The sequence below is a fragment of the Eutrigla gurnardus genome, assembly GCF_963514095.1.
Source record: "Eutrigla gurnardus genome assembly, chromosome: 11".
Classification (NCBI taxonomy): Eukaryota; Metazoa; Chordata; class Actinopteri; order Perciformes; family Triglidae; genus Eutrigla; species Eutrigla gurnardus.
The window spans coordinates 18,104,746-18,121,504 of NC_139925.1; the positions used below are offsets into that span (position 1 = coordinate 18,104,746).

The window sequence follows — 16,759 nt, forward strand, 5'->3', positions numbered from 1 at the left end:
CGTGACCAGTTAGCTAAAGAATCATTGTTCCTTCTCAGATTGATTTGCCAACAATTACTCATCTTTTTGATCCTTCATTTAGCCAGGAACAGATACAAGTTCACTTCAGTTTCACATAAAAACAAGTCACCTGTTTACATCTAGTACATAAAGACAAGAAAGAAGAGAGGCATACAGGCCACACCAGCGATCCATGACATGTCACCACCAAGTCAAGGACGACACGTTTCCTTCAGTTTCTAAAAGACCTTTAAAGGTATTCAAACAAGGGAGTACTTGTAATGATATTTTGCAGCTCAGTTTTATACCATTAGGAAAATTAAAGATTTTTTTTTCTTTTCCAACTCAAGTTCAGAATTTTAATGTTTTTTTTCCCTGAAAGCCCAGAAATTTGAAAAGGAGGTAGATAGATTTTCCCCTCAAGCGCCGAAAAGATGTTGTCATTCCTTTTGCAGAGCTGTTCTGATCACTTATTTACTTTATTATTTATAATTTATTTTAGTGCGTATGGAGGCAGAAACAAAACACTTTGGCTCATACAATTGTTGCTACACCTACTGTTCTCTTCATATCTGACAGAAAGACAATGCCATCCCTTTCTTTGATTGACAGTGGCCGGGTGTGTGGGGGTTGGAGGGGGCGCCTTAAGTTTTTGAATTTGGAAAGCACATTGTGCCGTGGCTTGAAAATTGCTAAATTTGCATTAAATATGGTTTCCTTGTATCAAATCCACGACAGAAAGTGGCTCCTCCCTCTGCTCGATGCATGGTCATATCCCGCCACCCGTATCCATCCATCTGCCACAACAACTTCCTTCCTTCCGCTCCTTCTCGTAGAAAATGCAGATGGATGGAAATAATTATCCTGTTAAACCTCTAAATGCTTTCAGTGTTCTGTCCTGCTTGATGATGTAGATCTATTAGGGCGAAAAAAACAGAAACAAACACGTGCCATTCCTGGAACAAGCAAACATTGGATGTGAAAAGAGAGTTGTTTAACTAAATAATAGAAAGTAACCCCCCCCCCCCCCCCCCCACACACACACACACACATTGGAACGAGCCAAAAAACTTTTCCGCCCTCCCCCTCATCTGTCTCTCTCGCTGCTTTCCATCTCTTGCTGTATACATTACTGAACCCACGCCTGTTCGCCTTCACTGCACCAAGTCTTCACTTAGTACAGTTCACTGTGTAAAGGGGGGGGGTTCCAATGCATAGCCCCGCCTCCATAGCTTGCTTACTCCCTTGAGCCTCCCTCCGGCCCCAACACACTCTGACTCCAGCCAGCGTGAGGGTGATAGGTGTGATATGTGGGTGTGTGACAGGATATGTGTCAATCTCTAGTTCACTGTAAGTACCACAGTGTGTGTGGGTGTGTATGTGTGTTTTTTTTCCTCTGACCTTCTTTCCTCTCCACGTTACCACATTACAACCGTGTTGCAAGTGACACTGTGAGATTTAGGGCCAAACAGGATGTCGCGTCACATAGTTTCCCACATGCTGGCAACGCATTTGTGGCAATTTGTAATCCCCCTCTGATATCAATACGTAGCATATTATGGAAAATGGAACATCACATCCAATAATCATATTATCAGGGACATATGTCTTTGCGTCCTCGTCCATTTACTTGGACACGAGCAACAAGAATATAGCGCATACACCGCTGCATACATATTTCCTCAAGCAATGTTTCTCCACCGTCATAAAGAATTGTCCTACAATTTGCTTCGTAACTTCAAAGCCGTTTTCCTGTGTGTTTGTAGATTGACCTGGAGCCAGAGGGGAAGGTGTATGTTGTTATCGACCTATCAGGATCTTCCAGTGAAGGTAAGAAGTTGCAATTTTTGTATGAAGATTGTTGTGTGTTGGATGTACGTACATAGTGGTGGGAATCATAAGTCACCTCATAATTTGATTATTACGATATATCTCTATTTTGGAGTTAAATATAATGAGAATTTTTTCTTCAAATCTTTCAAACCAATTCCTATTTGTATGATACAGTTGATGTGCTACATTACTTAATATGATATAATATAAATTGTGGAATGATTGCCCCCCCGCATCATAGAATCTGTTATTTCTCCCCCCTCTAATGTGTATATATATATATACACACACACAGACACACACTGTTGCCCATAAAGTTCTATATATTTTGTTTTCAGACACAATCCTCTGTTTATTATCTAAATGCATCAGTAATCACTTTTGACCAGGTGATTACATTATGTGTCACAATTACCCAGGGGAAATTAATATTTGTTTTCTCACTATAAAAGACAAGACATTTGCAAATTATTCCAACCTTATGGGCGACCCTGTGTAGGTGTATATATATATATATATATATATATATATATATATATATATATATATATATATAGGACAAAGGATAGAAGTATATAAAGTATATATATATATATATATACTTTATATACTTCTATCCTTTATATATATATATATATACTTTATATACTTCTATCCTTTGTCCTAGTTATTTCCCCCTTTTTTTTTGATGACACAAAAGTGCCGTTGCATAACGGTCACAGAAGCTTTTAGTCTAAAGTGAAACTCTCGACTCAAAGTGTTCACCTCTGTCATTGTATTTGTCTGGATTATCTGTTGACGAGGACTGAGGTAGCAGGATTTGTATTTTGTTTCTGTTGAGCCATTGTGGTCACAGCTAATAGTACTGACAGATTTCCTTGTATTTCTACTCCAGGAAATGTTTGTGTGAGCTGTCAATTATATTTCTCTGCCAGAATTGAATGGAATCATCAAGTCCGAGAATTGGTTTGTCTCTACTTCCAGCTTGTGTTTCTGTTGAGCTTTTATGTAAATATCCAAATGCATTAGAATTAATTATGAATGTTGAGTGAGCACAAAAGTGAGGGATATATCTGGTTGTACACCATGAATCCTCCTTGTTGCAGTGAGACAGACGTCATGAACTGTTCCAAACTTCCTGCATTGTAGACACAGTACTAGTTCAATAATAATAATAATCATAAACAGTAAGACTGATTGGCAAAACAGTGAAAATAAGAGCTGGTGTTGGCTCTTAAGTTGGGGAAATTATTACATTTTTTATTGAGTGACGCCATCGTCCAGTAGACCAAAAGATTCAACCCCTCCGGGTTGCATAAATCCATCCAGTTGAGGGAAAAGAAAAATATAGAATTCCCTTGATAGATATCAAGGATGGATCACAGGGTTTTCAGTTGTTTACAGTGACATCAATGAGGAAGCGATGTCAACACATGGGACAGAAATCTAAAGCAGTTCCCTTATTATTATTAGTAGTAGTATTATTATTGTTGCTATTATTATTATTATTGTTATTATATCACGCACATTCTTACTGATAAAGATGCAACAATAATAATTGAAATTAATAACAGAAAAATAAATAATAATAATAATCAATGCCTTTGTAATAACCAAAGGACACGTAATGACATGAGGCAATATAAATCGATTAAATAAGTGTACATAAATGCATGTATGCCTATATAATTTGACATATAAACTAATTTCCATATTCCGCATGCAGTATTAACATTCACACAGATATAAACACAAGTGTGTCAAGAACATTAGTGGTTTGTTTTCTCTCTGAGGATGATGACTGATGTCTCTTTGATGGGCTGTGTGTGTGTGTGTGTGTGTGTGTGTGTGTGTGTGTGTGTGTGTGTGTGTGTGTGTGTGTCTTTAAAGCGCCTGTGGTTGCTCAGTAAAAGCTTTGTAAAAGCTCCTTGTGTTGAGTAACACCACTGCCTCTTTCTCAATCTTTGCCTCTCATTCCAAATCAATTACCCTCCAATGCATTTTCCAACCGCTGTGTTGCTCCAGTGCTATTTGTTTAAAATGACTTGAACTTTCTAGTTTGTGTGTGTGTGTGTGTGTGTGTGTGTGTTTGTCACATTGTGGGAAGTCTGTCACTGTGTAGTCAACACCTTTGCATCAGGAAGTAGACATTGTGCGTTTCCTTTGTATTTGCGTGTATTCCTCCGACGCGGTAATGAGACATGATGTCAGGCGGTAAGTGCTGTTCAGCTAAAGTTTAATGATGACAGAGTGTTCAGTCTTTGACACTGACCTATGAGATCACCTCATTATTTCTAATGTGGGACGTGGTGGTGAAGAGAGAGAGAGCGTCTCCAACTGTGATCTTCTTCTGGAAGTCACTTTATGTTCACTGTAAATCCAAGATGTTGCTTTTAAAAAGCATTATGCAATCATCTTAAACACACACACACACACACATGGACGTTTCACAGAATCAAAAGCCAAAAAAACTGTGTCAGTGCCTTTCAGAGCAACTCATTTAGCTTTGCAAGTTCATCTTCTTGGTTATGTTTTGGGGGGAAGATGGCTGTCATGATTAAAAGAAACTGTTTGTCAGAAAAATAAAGCAAGGCGGAAGTGCCTAAACATGCATTATTTTGAATGGCCAACAGAGGGCGAATTGTCTGGTTGTACAAAGAAGTCTGATTATATCGATGTTTCTCTTCTAGATGGCTTAGATACGGTTAGAAGGCCACACCAACTTGTTTTGGTTCCGGGTCGAAACCAACCTCTTCGACTGTGTTTGCTGGTGCATTACTGACCAAACTACACTGCTGCTGACGTTTTCACTCCAAACTAGCAGATAGGAAATGCTTCTTATATACTCATATTTCTTTTTGTGACATTTTAGAAATTTTGTTTGATAATTGAATGGAAACATGGCTAGAAAAAGAGAGGAAGAGAGGTGTTTATGCAGGAGGATCTCATCTGTCTGTCACTCTGCATTAGAGTAATAAGCATTTACATCCTGTTCTTCCTCCCCGACTTCAACTGTAGCACTAATGAGTGCAGTTTGGATCTCCTCATTCCTCACTACCACAGGCTGCTTCTTAGACAGTGAAATCAGCTCCAGATCCAGCACCATAAAACTGCCCTTCTTTGACCAACCAGCGACACCGGGGTTCAGGGTGTTTCATCACCATACAGTATAAAAGAATAGTAGAAAGGGGGAGAGCTCTGATTTTGATTCTGTTTAAGCACAGTTTAAATTGATAAACTAATACTTTCACTGCTGAAGAGAAGGCCATTACAACATTTACCCGGCAACACAAACATCCAGATATTCTTCTTTGGTGCTAGCATCTTTTAGGATGCTCTGCCAGTAAGTGTACAGATGTCTGGAACATATTTTTGCATCGATTTATCTCTGATAAATGCAGTAACATAAGCAGAATGTTCATCAGAATCCATATCTAAAGGATTTCTACCGAAAGTGATGTCTGCCAACCTCTCAGCTACTCTCTTAGGAAATGGGATTTTGAAGATTTGACACTGATCAACATACATCCACCACATTTGATGTGGACTCATGTTGTGAGAAGAGAGGAAACAGCCTGAACCACCTTCAGATAACAAAAAGGATTCTGTTTTGTCCCTGCACTATGTAAATGACCTTCCCACCTAGCGTTGGGTCAAAGTAACTATTGGATATCAGTCTACAGCTCCAGAGAATTTTCATCATCATATCTGCACATCTGTGTGTGTGTGTGTGTGTGTGTGTGTGTGTGTGTGTGTGTGTGTGTGTGTGTGTGTGTGTGTGTGTGTGTGTGTGTGTGTGTGTGTGTGTGTGTGCGGGCGCGTGCACCTGATTACGTGTTAGAGAGACATGACAGGATGGAGGAAGAGAAAGACAGAGAGGGAGTTAACCGGAGGTCAGAAGGGGGGGGGGGGGGGGGGTTGATAAATTGATTAGTAAAGTGGAGTGTTCTCTAATGGACCCGTTACATCATCGAAAGAGAGAGAGAGCGATGAGCACCGAGCGAGGGGCGTCATTAGGACAAGGACTTCTCTCCCCTATAAATTTGTTCTTTCACCGTTTATTACATTGCTCCCCCCCCCCCCCCCCCTCTCTCTCTCTGTGTCTTTTTCTGTCTGCAGTGTCATACAATATATTTATACACCTGTGTGTGTGTGTGTGTGTGTGTGTGTGTGTGTGTGTGTGTGTGTGTGTGTGTGTGTGTGTAAGAATGGAAGAAATTGCAGTCATTACTTAAATGTGTTTGCGTAGTGAACACATGGGTGAAGCCTGAGAGCTGCAATCAACCCATTAGCCTCCACACACACACACACACATAAGCACACACACGCACGCACACACACATTCACCCAGAACGCCCTGTTGTCACCGTGACTGGATGATAAGCGGCTACATGTTGCTAAAAGCAGGTGAAATATTGATGTGTTGTTCTGGTTCTGTTGTCATCAGCTGTGAGAGTATAAATCTCTGAATATAATGAAGCTCTGTAAGAAAAACCTTGCGGCCTTCATCTAGAACACTTTGGGTTATTCATATCTTGCTTTCTGTGATGGTTAGTGTGTCGGCAAACGGTGAGAACGGAACAAATGGATGCTGCTGTCGATGGTGTGAATGTTACTCATTCATTCTTTTAACGGGAGGTGACTGCATTTCTTTCTCGCTGTGAAAAAAAAACAGTTCCCCATAATTTGTAACCGACGTTGCTGACGTCGTGTTGGTTGAGCACGTACGTGGTTTCGCTGCGGGTGAGTTATAATGCTCAGAGGAGAGGGAGTCTCTGACGCCCAGGATATTGTGATGAGTGGACCGTATGTCAAGGTAACACTCAATATCAGATAAAAGAAAGAAACATAACACACTGCATGCCTTATTCATCTTAGAAAGCAGCTCTACTGGCATGTGTTGACTTAAAATGATGGAGAAGTATTGATGAGAGTGCCAACACCCATCGCTGGACTTGAACTAAAGGTGAAGATGCACATTGTTGATGGCGTCATTGAGCTCTTAACTTTTGGGTTTGTGATTAGGACATCTCCCCCCCCCCCCCCACACACACACACACACACAGTGGACGACGCTAACTCTAACTCGGTTGCTAGGCAGCAGTCGTCAGTTGCTAGGCGATGGCAGAGGGGCTGGAAGAGTAAGAGTGAGGACAGGCAGAACATAACTGAGAAATGAAATGTGCAGCGAGTCCTGCGGGTTTGACAGGAAAGTGGCAATCAATGGGAAGTTTGCCCAGAGGGTGGTGCCAGAGGAACGACGGAGCGTTTTACAAAAAGAAGACTTTGAGGGGCATGAATGTGCTCAGTAATGATACGATTAAGCTATTAAAGGTCATATTGATAACATTTTTATGTAAACGAATAATAAAAAAAAGTGAGTTAATCACTTTAAAAAATGTTGTTGGTCCTTAATTAATGTTTTGTTTAGCTGTAGATGTGTGACGTGTGGCTGCGGCTTCTGTGAGCCAATAGAATAACGACGTTGGTATCACCTGGTATCTCTGCGTAGACGGGGTCAAGAGTCTTTGGGGTTGCCAGTTAGTGAAAAAATGGCTCAGTTTGACGTTAGTCGGGCAGCATTTCGCCACCAGTCCCAAGTGCTAAGTGACAAAAGGAGGAGCAAGACCAGAGTGAACATCGGTTCAGCGTTTGATCGTCGGAGTCAGCTGAGGGAGTTTCAAGGACTGAAAAGCCACGCCGAGGTGGCTACTTTTCTTCTTGACCAGTAAGATATCGTTAAAGCTAGCTTTAAGCTAACACGAACACTGGCAACCCATTGAGGGTGCATGCGCTTCAATCAACAGCTGTGTTGTGACGTGGATGCAATGGAAGGGGGGAGTGTGAGTGCGACATCTAGTGGCTGGATGTTATCAATGTTGTCAATAGCACCTTTAAATGTGTACAAGTTGTTGTTTTGACCTGACGGAGGTGATACAGAGATTCATCCTCCTGCTAACATGAATATCCACAGCAGACCTCATGTCGATCCAACCTGGACCTGTTGAACCGCTGTGGGTGGATAAATAGATGTGGAAATCACCTGGGACAACAACATAAACGGAATAATTAGGAATTTACTCATTATTTGTGGTTTCTTCGTCAGTTATCACATGATCCGAGGTAGTGGCGACATACGAAATAGAGGTCATCATGTGTGAAGAAGTTCATATCGCTGCTGAGAAGAAAGTACTGTGAAGCTCAGTGGGTTGACGATGTCCGCCAGACTTAATAGGCCTTATAAAAATGCAAATCAATGATGTCAACACATCACATTTGTAATTTGGTAATGATGAATTCAATTACATTTCATTTTATTAAAACATACCCCCAAAAATGATGTCATGCTTGAACAACATCTTCTTAAGTGTGTATTTGTCTCATGACTCACGCATAATATATTTATCCATTACCTTATTAACATTACTGCAAAGTAACCCCTCCCCCTCACTTGCTCCCCCTGGTAGTTTGTGTGTGAGTGCGTGTGTGTAATTAACACAGTGTTAAGCAGTAATTGAAATGTCTGCTGTTCCACTGGGGATGTCCTCTGTAATTAAACAAAGTGACAGAGAGAGCAGGAGAGACAACGGGAGACACAGACTGTGTGAAAACCAAGCAGAGCAGTGTGTTTGGCCCAATTGCACAGCGTCACCGCCATCTAGTGGCTACACAGTGTGAGTGCAGCTCTTGTGAAGGTTCATTGACCCGACATTCTGCGTGCTTTACTCATTTATCTCATCCATGATTCTTCAGAGAGTAGCACCGGTTTTACAGCAGAAGGGCTTTGGTATTATACGTTATTTGGATGAAACAGCAGCAACTTTCAGCTCACTCACAGCAGCTTTGTATTGTGTTTGGGACTATTTCAGAAAAATATGAGAGTAGCATCGTCCTCAAACGCTACATTTATATGTGTGTTAATCTGATATAGTGAATATTTGTTTTTGTATTTTGTGCAGCTCCAACCGGCTCCAGCGAGAATGAAGAGCGTGTGTTTCGGCAGCGGATGGGTCCCAGGAAGCGCCAGGGTGCCGTCCGGCGGAGGGTCCACCAGGTCAACGGACACAAGTTCATGGCCACTTACCTGAGACAGCCCACCTACTGCTCCCACTGCAGGGACTTTATATGGTGAGCACACACAGCCTGTATGATCACAAATATGCATGCACGCTCTCAACTGTAAAACATTCCCAAATGTCACACTGTTTTTGGCTAATTTAATATCAAACATAGACAGAGGATTACATTAATATCATAATGTATGAATAATATTTCATTTATATTTACAACCATTGTCAAAACAAGAAACACATTTGCAGTTCTCTTGGCTGATCTCTTCTTGTATGTCTGACCTGCAGGGGCGTCTTAGGGAAGCAGGGCTACCAGTGTCAAGGTAAGACGCTGTCTTTACCATCCTGTTGTCCAATGTGTCTCAATCTTAATTCATGTTTGTCAAGATTATCGACTGGATCTGCTGAAATGTGTGACTTATGTCTGTGTGTGCTCCTCCTGCAGTGTGTACCTGCGTGGTCCATAAGCGCTGCCATGAGCTGATCATCACCAAGTGTGCAGGGATGAAGAAGCAGGAGGACACAGTGGAGGAGGTACTACTACTACAGGAACAGAACCGACATTCTCTGAATTATATCAACCGGATCAATTATTCCAGCTTGAAAGTACTGTAGCTGCCTGTAACTCCTGTGCATGTGATTCCTTTTCTCTGTTGCCCCTTGTTTTCTGTCATTTGTCATCTATGAAGAATGGGCAAATATAATATTCCCAAAGAAAGTAAATACCGTAGTAATAGCCAGATCAGAACTTTGTCTCACCTCTCTTTTCCGCCTCTTACAGCCAGTCGGTTCTCAGAGGTTCAGCGTCAACGTGCCGCACAAGTTCAGCATACACAACTTTAAAGTTCTCACCTTCTGTGACCACTGCGGGTCTCTGCTCTGGGGTCTGCTGCGACAGGGACTCCAGTGTAAAGGTACGAACAAGCACAAACAAGTGTTTCAGCTTTAAAGTAGTCAGGTCTTTAACGTTCAGTTAACTCGACCTGGATCAAATATTAAAAAAGAATTCATACAAACTCATTCTAGTGGGGTTTTTTTCTGACTTTTTATATGCTAACTGCCTTTCTGCGTGTGTCCTAGTGTGTAAAGTGAACGTGCACAGGCGCTGTGAGAGTAACGTAGCTCCTAACTGTGGCGTCGACGCCAGAGGAATCGCTAAAGTCCTCTCCGACCTCGGAGTCACACCAGACAAGATCTCCAACAGCGCCCAGAGACGGAAAAAGGTGAGACGTTTCATCCGAGTTTTCAAAGCTTCAAAGCTCAAAGCTCAAAGTCCACAAAATCAGATCAAGGAGAATAAGAACATTTCACATAGCTGGTGAAATGACAGAAGTATATTGTCTTTAAACAGCTCCCTCAGAGTCAGGACCCTCAGCACTCGTTATCAGGGACGCCTAAGACAGAAGACGATCGCTCAAGGTCCGCCCCCACCTCACCGTGTGACCAGGGTAGGAGAAGTCCTCGCCATCACACGTTAACTCTAACGCTCATGAAAAGAAATGGAACACGCTGGAGCTCATCTTGTCTTCTCTCTGTCCAGACGTGAAGGAGCTGGAGAACATCCGGAAGGCTCTGTCGTTTGACCACCGTGGGGAGGAGCACAAGAAGCAGCCCCTCTCCTCCTCCTCGTCCGTCGCTACGGTGACGGGGGACAGTCATGGAAGTGGGGGAGGCGGCGTCAAGGGTGAGGGAAGCCAGGAGAACGGAGAGGTCAAAGGTCACGTCGCCCCTGAAATCAAGAGGATGAATCTGCGTGACTTTCTGTTCATCAAAGTTCTGGGAAAAGGAAGCTTCGGAAAGGTGAGCATCAGCAGCTCGTGCTGTGTTATGTCTGCTCGAGAGGAATAGAGGGGAAGACGAGGGGAGGGCTTTGTGGAAAGTGTTCTCTCAAATGTCATGTTTGTGGTTTCCACGGTGTTGAGACTGTGTCGCTGACATGACCAGGTGATGCTGGCGGAGCTGAAAGGCAGCGACGAGGTGTACGCCGTCAAGGTGCTGAAGAAGGACGTGATCCTGCAGGACGACGACGTGGACTGCACCCTGACGGAGAAACGGATCCTGGCGCTGGCCCGAAAGCACCCGTACCTGACACAGCTCTTCTGCTGCTTCCAGACTAAAGTAGGAACACAAAACACTCACACACTTACACCTGCGGACACACATTGCACCTCCAGGGGGCACCATCGGAACACATTTGAACCTGTAAACTCCAGGTGTTGGGACCTTGAATTTTTAAACCCGTTTCCAGAGGGAAACTTCAGCACAGCAGTCATTAGTAAAGAATCTGCCATCAGCTCAAAGAATCAGCGTTATTTCCCTTCCACTCATTCACACCCCCTTGTCCTCTCCACTCCTCAGCTCATTCGTCCATCCATACAGTAAGTGGACGATGACAGACAGACACACAAAGGGCACCCGTGGGTGGGATGGCGAACGCCGCTGTATGTTTTGTCTATCGTATGTTGCATAAGAGTTCCAGTCACGAAACATATTTAAAGGTGTGTGTGTGTGTGTGTGTGTGTGTGTGTGTGTTGGTACACTGCACAGGCATATATTCGCTGAAGGAACAGGTCACATGATGTGCTGAGTGGTTTCGCCGCAGCTTGAGCCTGACAGACCTCGACAAAACACGAGCTGCACAAGCCTGAACGTTTAAGGAACGTACTTATTCACGTTTGTCAAGAACGATGGATGCTACGCTGATGTTTAGAGTTTAGAAAAGTTCCTATTCCACTATTTCCTTGCACACACACATTCACTGATAGGTGTAATTCCATACAACCGTCAACTAAACACAATTGTCTTGAATGTCACTTTGCATTGTATCATAAAATATCAGTATAATCAAATGATTTAAATTGTATTTAGTAGTTTACTATTAGTTTGTATTGTAAGGGATGGAGTTCATCGTTCCCACACTAAAGGTCTGATGTTGTGTATAAGCTGGGCATGCGGGTATTTGTCCCTGCAGGAAACAATATTGCTGACTGTTCATCAGCTTTAACAACACTGCGAGATTATGAATTCACTTCTCATTATTTTTGAGTAGACACAAGTCTCAGCTTCAAACACTGGTGCCTGTGTTATCAAAACAAACCTGCTCTTAGTAACAGGTGTCCCCATGTCAACCTGGACCAAAATATTGATCATAAAAGCTAAAAGCCACGCGGACAAACCAGTCTGAAAAGCTTGTTATTTGTGTGGTTTTTTTTTAGTTAACGATATGGAAAAACCTCATCGCCGAACATCAAAAGATTTTTGTTTTCTTTCAAATTCAGAATATGATCCAATGAGATGTGATTAGTTTACCTGCTTCCTTTGCAGATCTAATCTAGTTTCATTTCTTTGTTGATATTATTCTGTGATGTAATCAGACCATCACCAGTCCTCGAAGCCAGTGGAACAGTTTGTCCAGACCTGAGAAAGTATGTGCGTTCATTTAGAGATCTTATTCAAGAAAGGTCTTGACTGGTGTATACAGTGTTTGTCTAAAGACAGAATGTTTTGTCAAGAGTTTGTGTGCAGGACATTATGTGAGCTGCATCTTTTGTTTATTTTCTCTGTTCTGGAAAGCTCGTAGACATACGATGGCGTCTCCTGTTCAATTTATTTATTCCTGTTATTTTCCTCCAAAGCAAACACAAACATGCGTGGGATGGTCGGATGAGAAAGAGAGAGAGACAGAGAGAGAGAGAGAGAGAGAGAGAGAGTGTTGTTTTCCATTAATTATTTTTTCTTTGTTTAATTCTCTAATTCTTTTTTCCATCAGGCTGTCTGATGCATGGACACACACACACACACACACACTGGTGGTGTTTGTGGTTGTGTTGTTGGACACAACAAAGGGATTGTGGCTCTAATGTAATTGCTTTGATCATAATCAGGGACATGATGTGTATTCCATATGCTGCGCGACCCCACCCTCGTCACCCTCGTCACCCTCCTTTTCCTCCCGATTCTTCTTAGAAACCTCTCAGCCCTGGATTCAATGTTATTACAATAAACAAGCCCCCGCCCTGAAGCATAACCTGCTTTATCCTCTATTTTACTCTATTTACTCAATGAACATCGTGCTGAAGACTCAAAAGGTAGAGCAAATCATCTTCCAATCGGAGGATCTGCGGTTTGATCCCCGGCTCCTCCTGTCCACACATCAAAGTGTCCTCAGCAAGATACTTAACCCCAAAATGTGCGCAAATATGTTAGATTAGATCCTGATTGTCAGATGGCACCTTGTACGGCAGCCTCTGCCATCAGTATAGTATCAGTATGTGTGTGAATGCCCACACGTATTATAAGGGGGGGTTTAGCTCAGGAGGTAGACCGCAAGATTGCCGGTTCGATCCCCGGCTCCTCCTAGCTGAGTGCCTGGTGTCCCTGAGCAAGACACCTCACCCTAATTGCTCCTGACGAGCTGGCTGTCGCCCTGCGTGGTTGACTCCACCGTCGGTGTGTGAATGGTTGAATGTCAGTCATTACTGTAAAGCGCTTTGGATAAAAGTGCTATATAAATGAGGATCATTTATATAGCACCATATAAACCCAGTCTGTTTACCAGTTGCCCCCTGCTGGCCTTTCGAAAGATTGACAATTTAAGGCAGTTTTTCACTGGCGGTTCTTTTTATTATGGAGTACTCTGCAAATGATTTTCTTGATTAATAGTTTTGTATATTGAACATCAGAAAACAGTGAAAACATCACAATGTCCTTATCCCCCTTTCCTAACCGTTACCAGTCTTGACCAGAGACTGCTGTACAGCTCTGACCTCCTTTCCATACATTTTTCTCTCCTTCTTTCTCTTTGCCTCCTTCATTCCTTCGCTACCCCGTTCATTTCACTGCGAGGCCCCTCAATGGCTAATTTACTGTACCTTCAACACAGCACTCTGTGTTCGGACATGTTGGCTCCTGAGTCCGAGGGCGCGTTGGTACACACATACACCTTCTATACCATGGTCATATGCAGGCGATGTCACATACTAAATCATGTGTGTGTGGGTGATTAAGTTCACTTTTTAAAGCACACATTTCTGTAAAAAGTATTTTTGATTAAATACTTTAACTAAAAAAAGTAATGACATAATTCTTTTTCACACTGTTGCAGTGCAGTTAGCTTTTTATGGGCTTTTTATGTTATTTATTTATTATTGAGTTAGCCTTATTTTTATTAAATTTCTTTTAGTCAATTATCTGTTTCATTTACTATAATATACTTATATCTTTTTTATTTTATAAATGCTTTTTTCCAAGTGCCTCTGTCCTATGAATAATTTGTACGTTGACACATGTCCTACCTACACACACGCTGCTTGTTCTTCCCCTCCCTCCCTCCTGTTCTTCTTAATCGACTGGGGGATCACAGTTGTTCCCCTATCAGCCTAATTACCTCCAAGAAATGTAAATAACATTATACAACAGGAGCGCCGGGCCTCATTCTGCTGCGCACACAGAGGCAGAGTGGGGAGGTAAAGGTAGGAAAGGAGCAAACGAGGAAGTGGAGAGAGTGAGAGATGCAGGAGGATTAAGAAAGCCGTGTCAGACTGCAGATTGTCAATATTTGTGTTTTAAATTGTCTTTTTGAACGGCGTGAACGAGTGATGATAAAAGACGGGGACGAAGGGGAGAGGGTTCGGCAAGAAGTGAGTGAAGTAAGGAACAGATTAAAGAGGAAGAGTGAGTGGTTTTTAATGAGCTGTAATTGGTGAACATCAGAGGCAGCAGAGCCGGCCAGACACCAGCCAGGTACATTAATGAACCTTTGTTCTTTTGTGCTTAAGCTAGAGACAAACTGATTGGCAAACACAGGCAGATAGGAGGACAGATAGAGAGAAATGCAGGCACGGACAGTGATGCTCAGAGTCAGTGGGTTCATGCAGACGAGGAAGACGACTGAGAGAGGAGGTGGAGGACAGTCTGCTGCTGGAGTCCATTCCCCTTGCAGAACACCACGGACATTGTGTTAATTCTTATTATTTAATTCTTATTCGTGTTAACATACCGACAGTGTGAAATGCACAATTGTTTGCTTTTGATGAAGCAATTATATGGTCAAAGAATTCTGAATGCTTCCCATGTAAAGGGTTTCCAAATTGTATTAATTCATGGCAGCATAAACGGAGATTGAGAGTAACACCAAAGGTATATTTATATATAATTTGATCTAAAAGGTCAGTCATTTCCTTTAAATGCTGGGCACTGTAGTTTGTAGCAAACCGAAGTAAATAGTGAATTTGTTGGGGACTATTTCCTGCAGTGGATGAATCCACATTTGGTGCTTGAGTGAATATTTGGCACAGCAGGACACTGTAAAAATACAGTGTGTGTGTGTGTGTGTGTGTGTGTGTGTGTGTGTGTGTGTGTGTGTGTGTGTGTGTGTGTGTGTGTGTGTGTGTGTGTGTGTGTGTGTGTGTGTGTGTTCTTGGTAATGAAGAATCTGCTGCCAACTCTTTCGTTCCAAAGACTATTTACTGTAGTCCCCTGTTCCTTTGAAATAAACGAGCTCTGCGTTGGAAACAATCCACACATCACACGTCACGTTGGATTCAGAGGAATCCAACCTTTCACAAAGGGCTGAAGGAATGAAAACACAGTTCTTTCAGTATCTGTGCATACCCACAAACTGTGAAATAAGATCACCCAGTCAGATTTTTGCTGCCGAGATTAGAAAACATGTCACGTGCAGGCTCATTAGAATATGCCCACCCCACCCAAATCGGTCTTGTTCGATGGACCTGGAGAGGTGATAGTGAGTCAGTGTAGCATCCAGTCTGCCCAGGGTCCAACATGAGAGGATGAAGTGGAACAGCACAAGGGCTTCTCAATCACGTTTGACACTAAAACACACTCGGTCATGTCTGTCGTCAGCAGCTCATATTCCATAACCAGTGTAGCGTTACAATCACAGCACACGCCTTTTCTCTCTTTCCTGCAGAATTGAACTGAAGACATGGGAACACTACACAATCTGGTGACTCACTGTTTGTGTGTGGCGGAAGTACTTTACTGTGACAAGACGATGAAGCATTAAGTTCAAATCTACTTATTTTGCTACTGGCTAGTTAGTGAACTTATGTTTATGTTATGTTTATGTTAACATTTTGTGGGAATTTGCTGTGTTTAAATTTCCATTCATGATGGCCAGCAGACGCTGATAAAAGGCTCCATCCATCCCCACTCTCTTCTTTCCCTTCCCTCCATTCATCTCTTCCCTCCATATTGCTTTGCTGCTGACACATGAACTCAGTTTCTATCCACATGGTCGAGACATGCAGTACAAACACACGTGTTGTGTATATACCTGCATACACTCAAACAGTGTCGCGTTCATTTTTTCTGATGTAAAAACCCTCGGGCATCAGGACAAAACCACACATGACACTCCTCGACCTCCTTTCTACTTAAAATCACACACACACACACACACACACACACACACACACACACACTACACTTGATAATGTCTTTATAAGGACCTGGCTTTATTGTAAATCTGTTTCTCATGAATCTAATCAAGACAAACTACTCTGCCTTTTTTTTCTTTGGCCGATGAAATTCAAGTAGATATTCTGTGGGAGGACCAGCAGCCCGCAGCACACATTTAACTCCCATCAGCCATCAACAGTGAGGGCAAATTTAGCATGCGAGGACGATGAACACACACACATGCACACACACACACACACACACACACACACACACAGAAGCACATACAAGCCACCCAGTCAAATATTTGTCAGTCTTCAGCAGTGGAAAGTTTCTCTTTCCCAAACCAATTATGAGTGGACATACGTATGTCTGCTGTTCTTGGGAGGCAGTTCATAAATATACACACGCTTTAGTAATTCATGTATTTATGT

At 42.4% G+C, this 16,759-nt stretch overlaps 1 protein-coding gene across 1 annotated transcript in view; it reads left to right on the forward strand.

Moving 5' to 3' along the window:
- LOC311020483 (protein kinase C epsilon type-like) overlaps positions 1 to 16,759 on the forward strand; it is a 59,065-nt gene that overhangs the window by 24,726 nt on the left and 17,580 nt on the right. Inside the window, exons 2-10 of the mRNA XM_084020529.1 lie at positions 1,767 to 1,830; positions 8,793 to 8,961; positions 9,192 to 9,226; positions 9,349 to 9,437; positions 9,685 to 9,817; positions 9,984 to 10,126; positions 10,255 to 10,351; positions 10,444 to 10,703; positions 10,848 to 11,021. Coding sequence (XP_083876655.1) covers positions 1,767 to 1,830; positions 8,793 to 8,961; positions 9,192 to 9,226; positions 9,349 to 9,437; positions 9,685 to 9,817; positions 9,984 to 10,126; positions 10,255 to 10,351; positions 10,444 to 10,703; positions 10,848 to 11,021 — 1,164 coding nt within the window. The remainder of the gene's footprint in view (positions 1 to 1,766; positions 1,831 to 8,792; positions 8,962 to 9,191; positions 9,227 to 9,348; positions 9,438 to 9,684; positions 9,818 to 9,983; positions 10,127 to 10,254; positions 10,352 to 10,443; positions 10,704 to 10,847; positions 11,022 to 16,759) is intronic.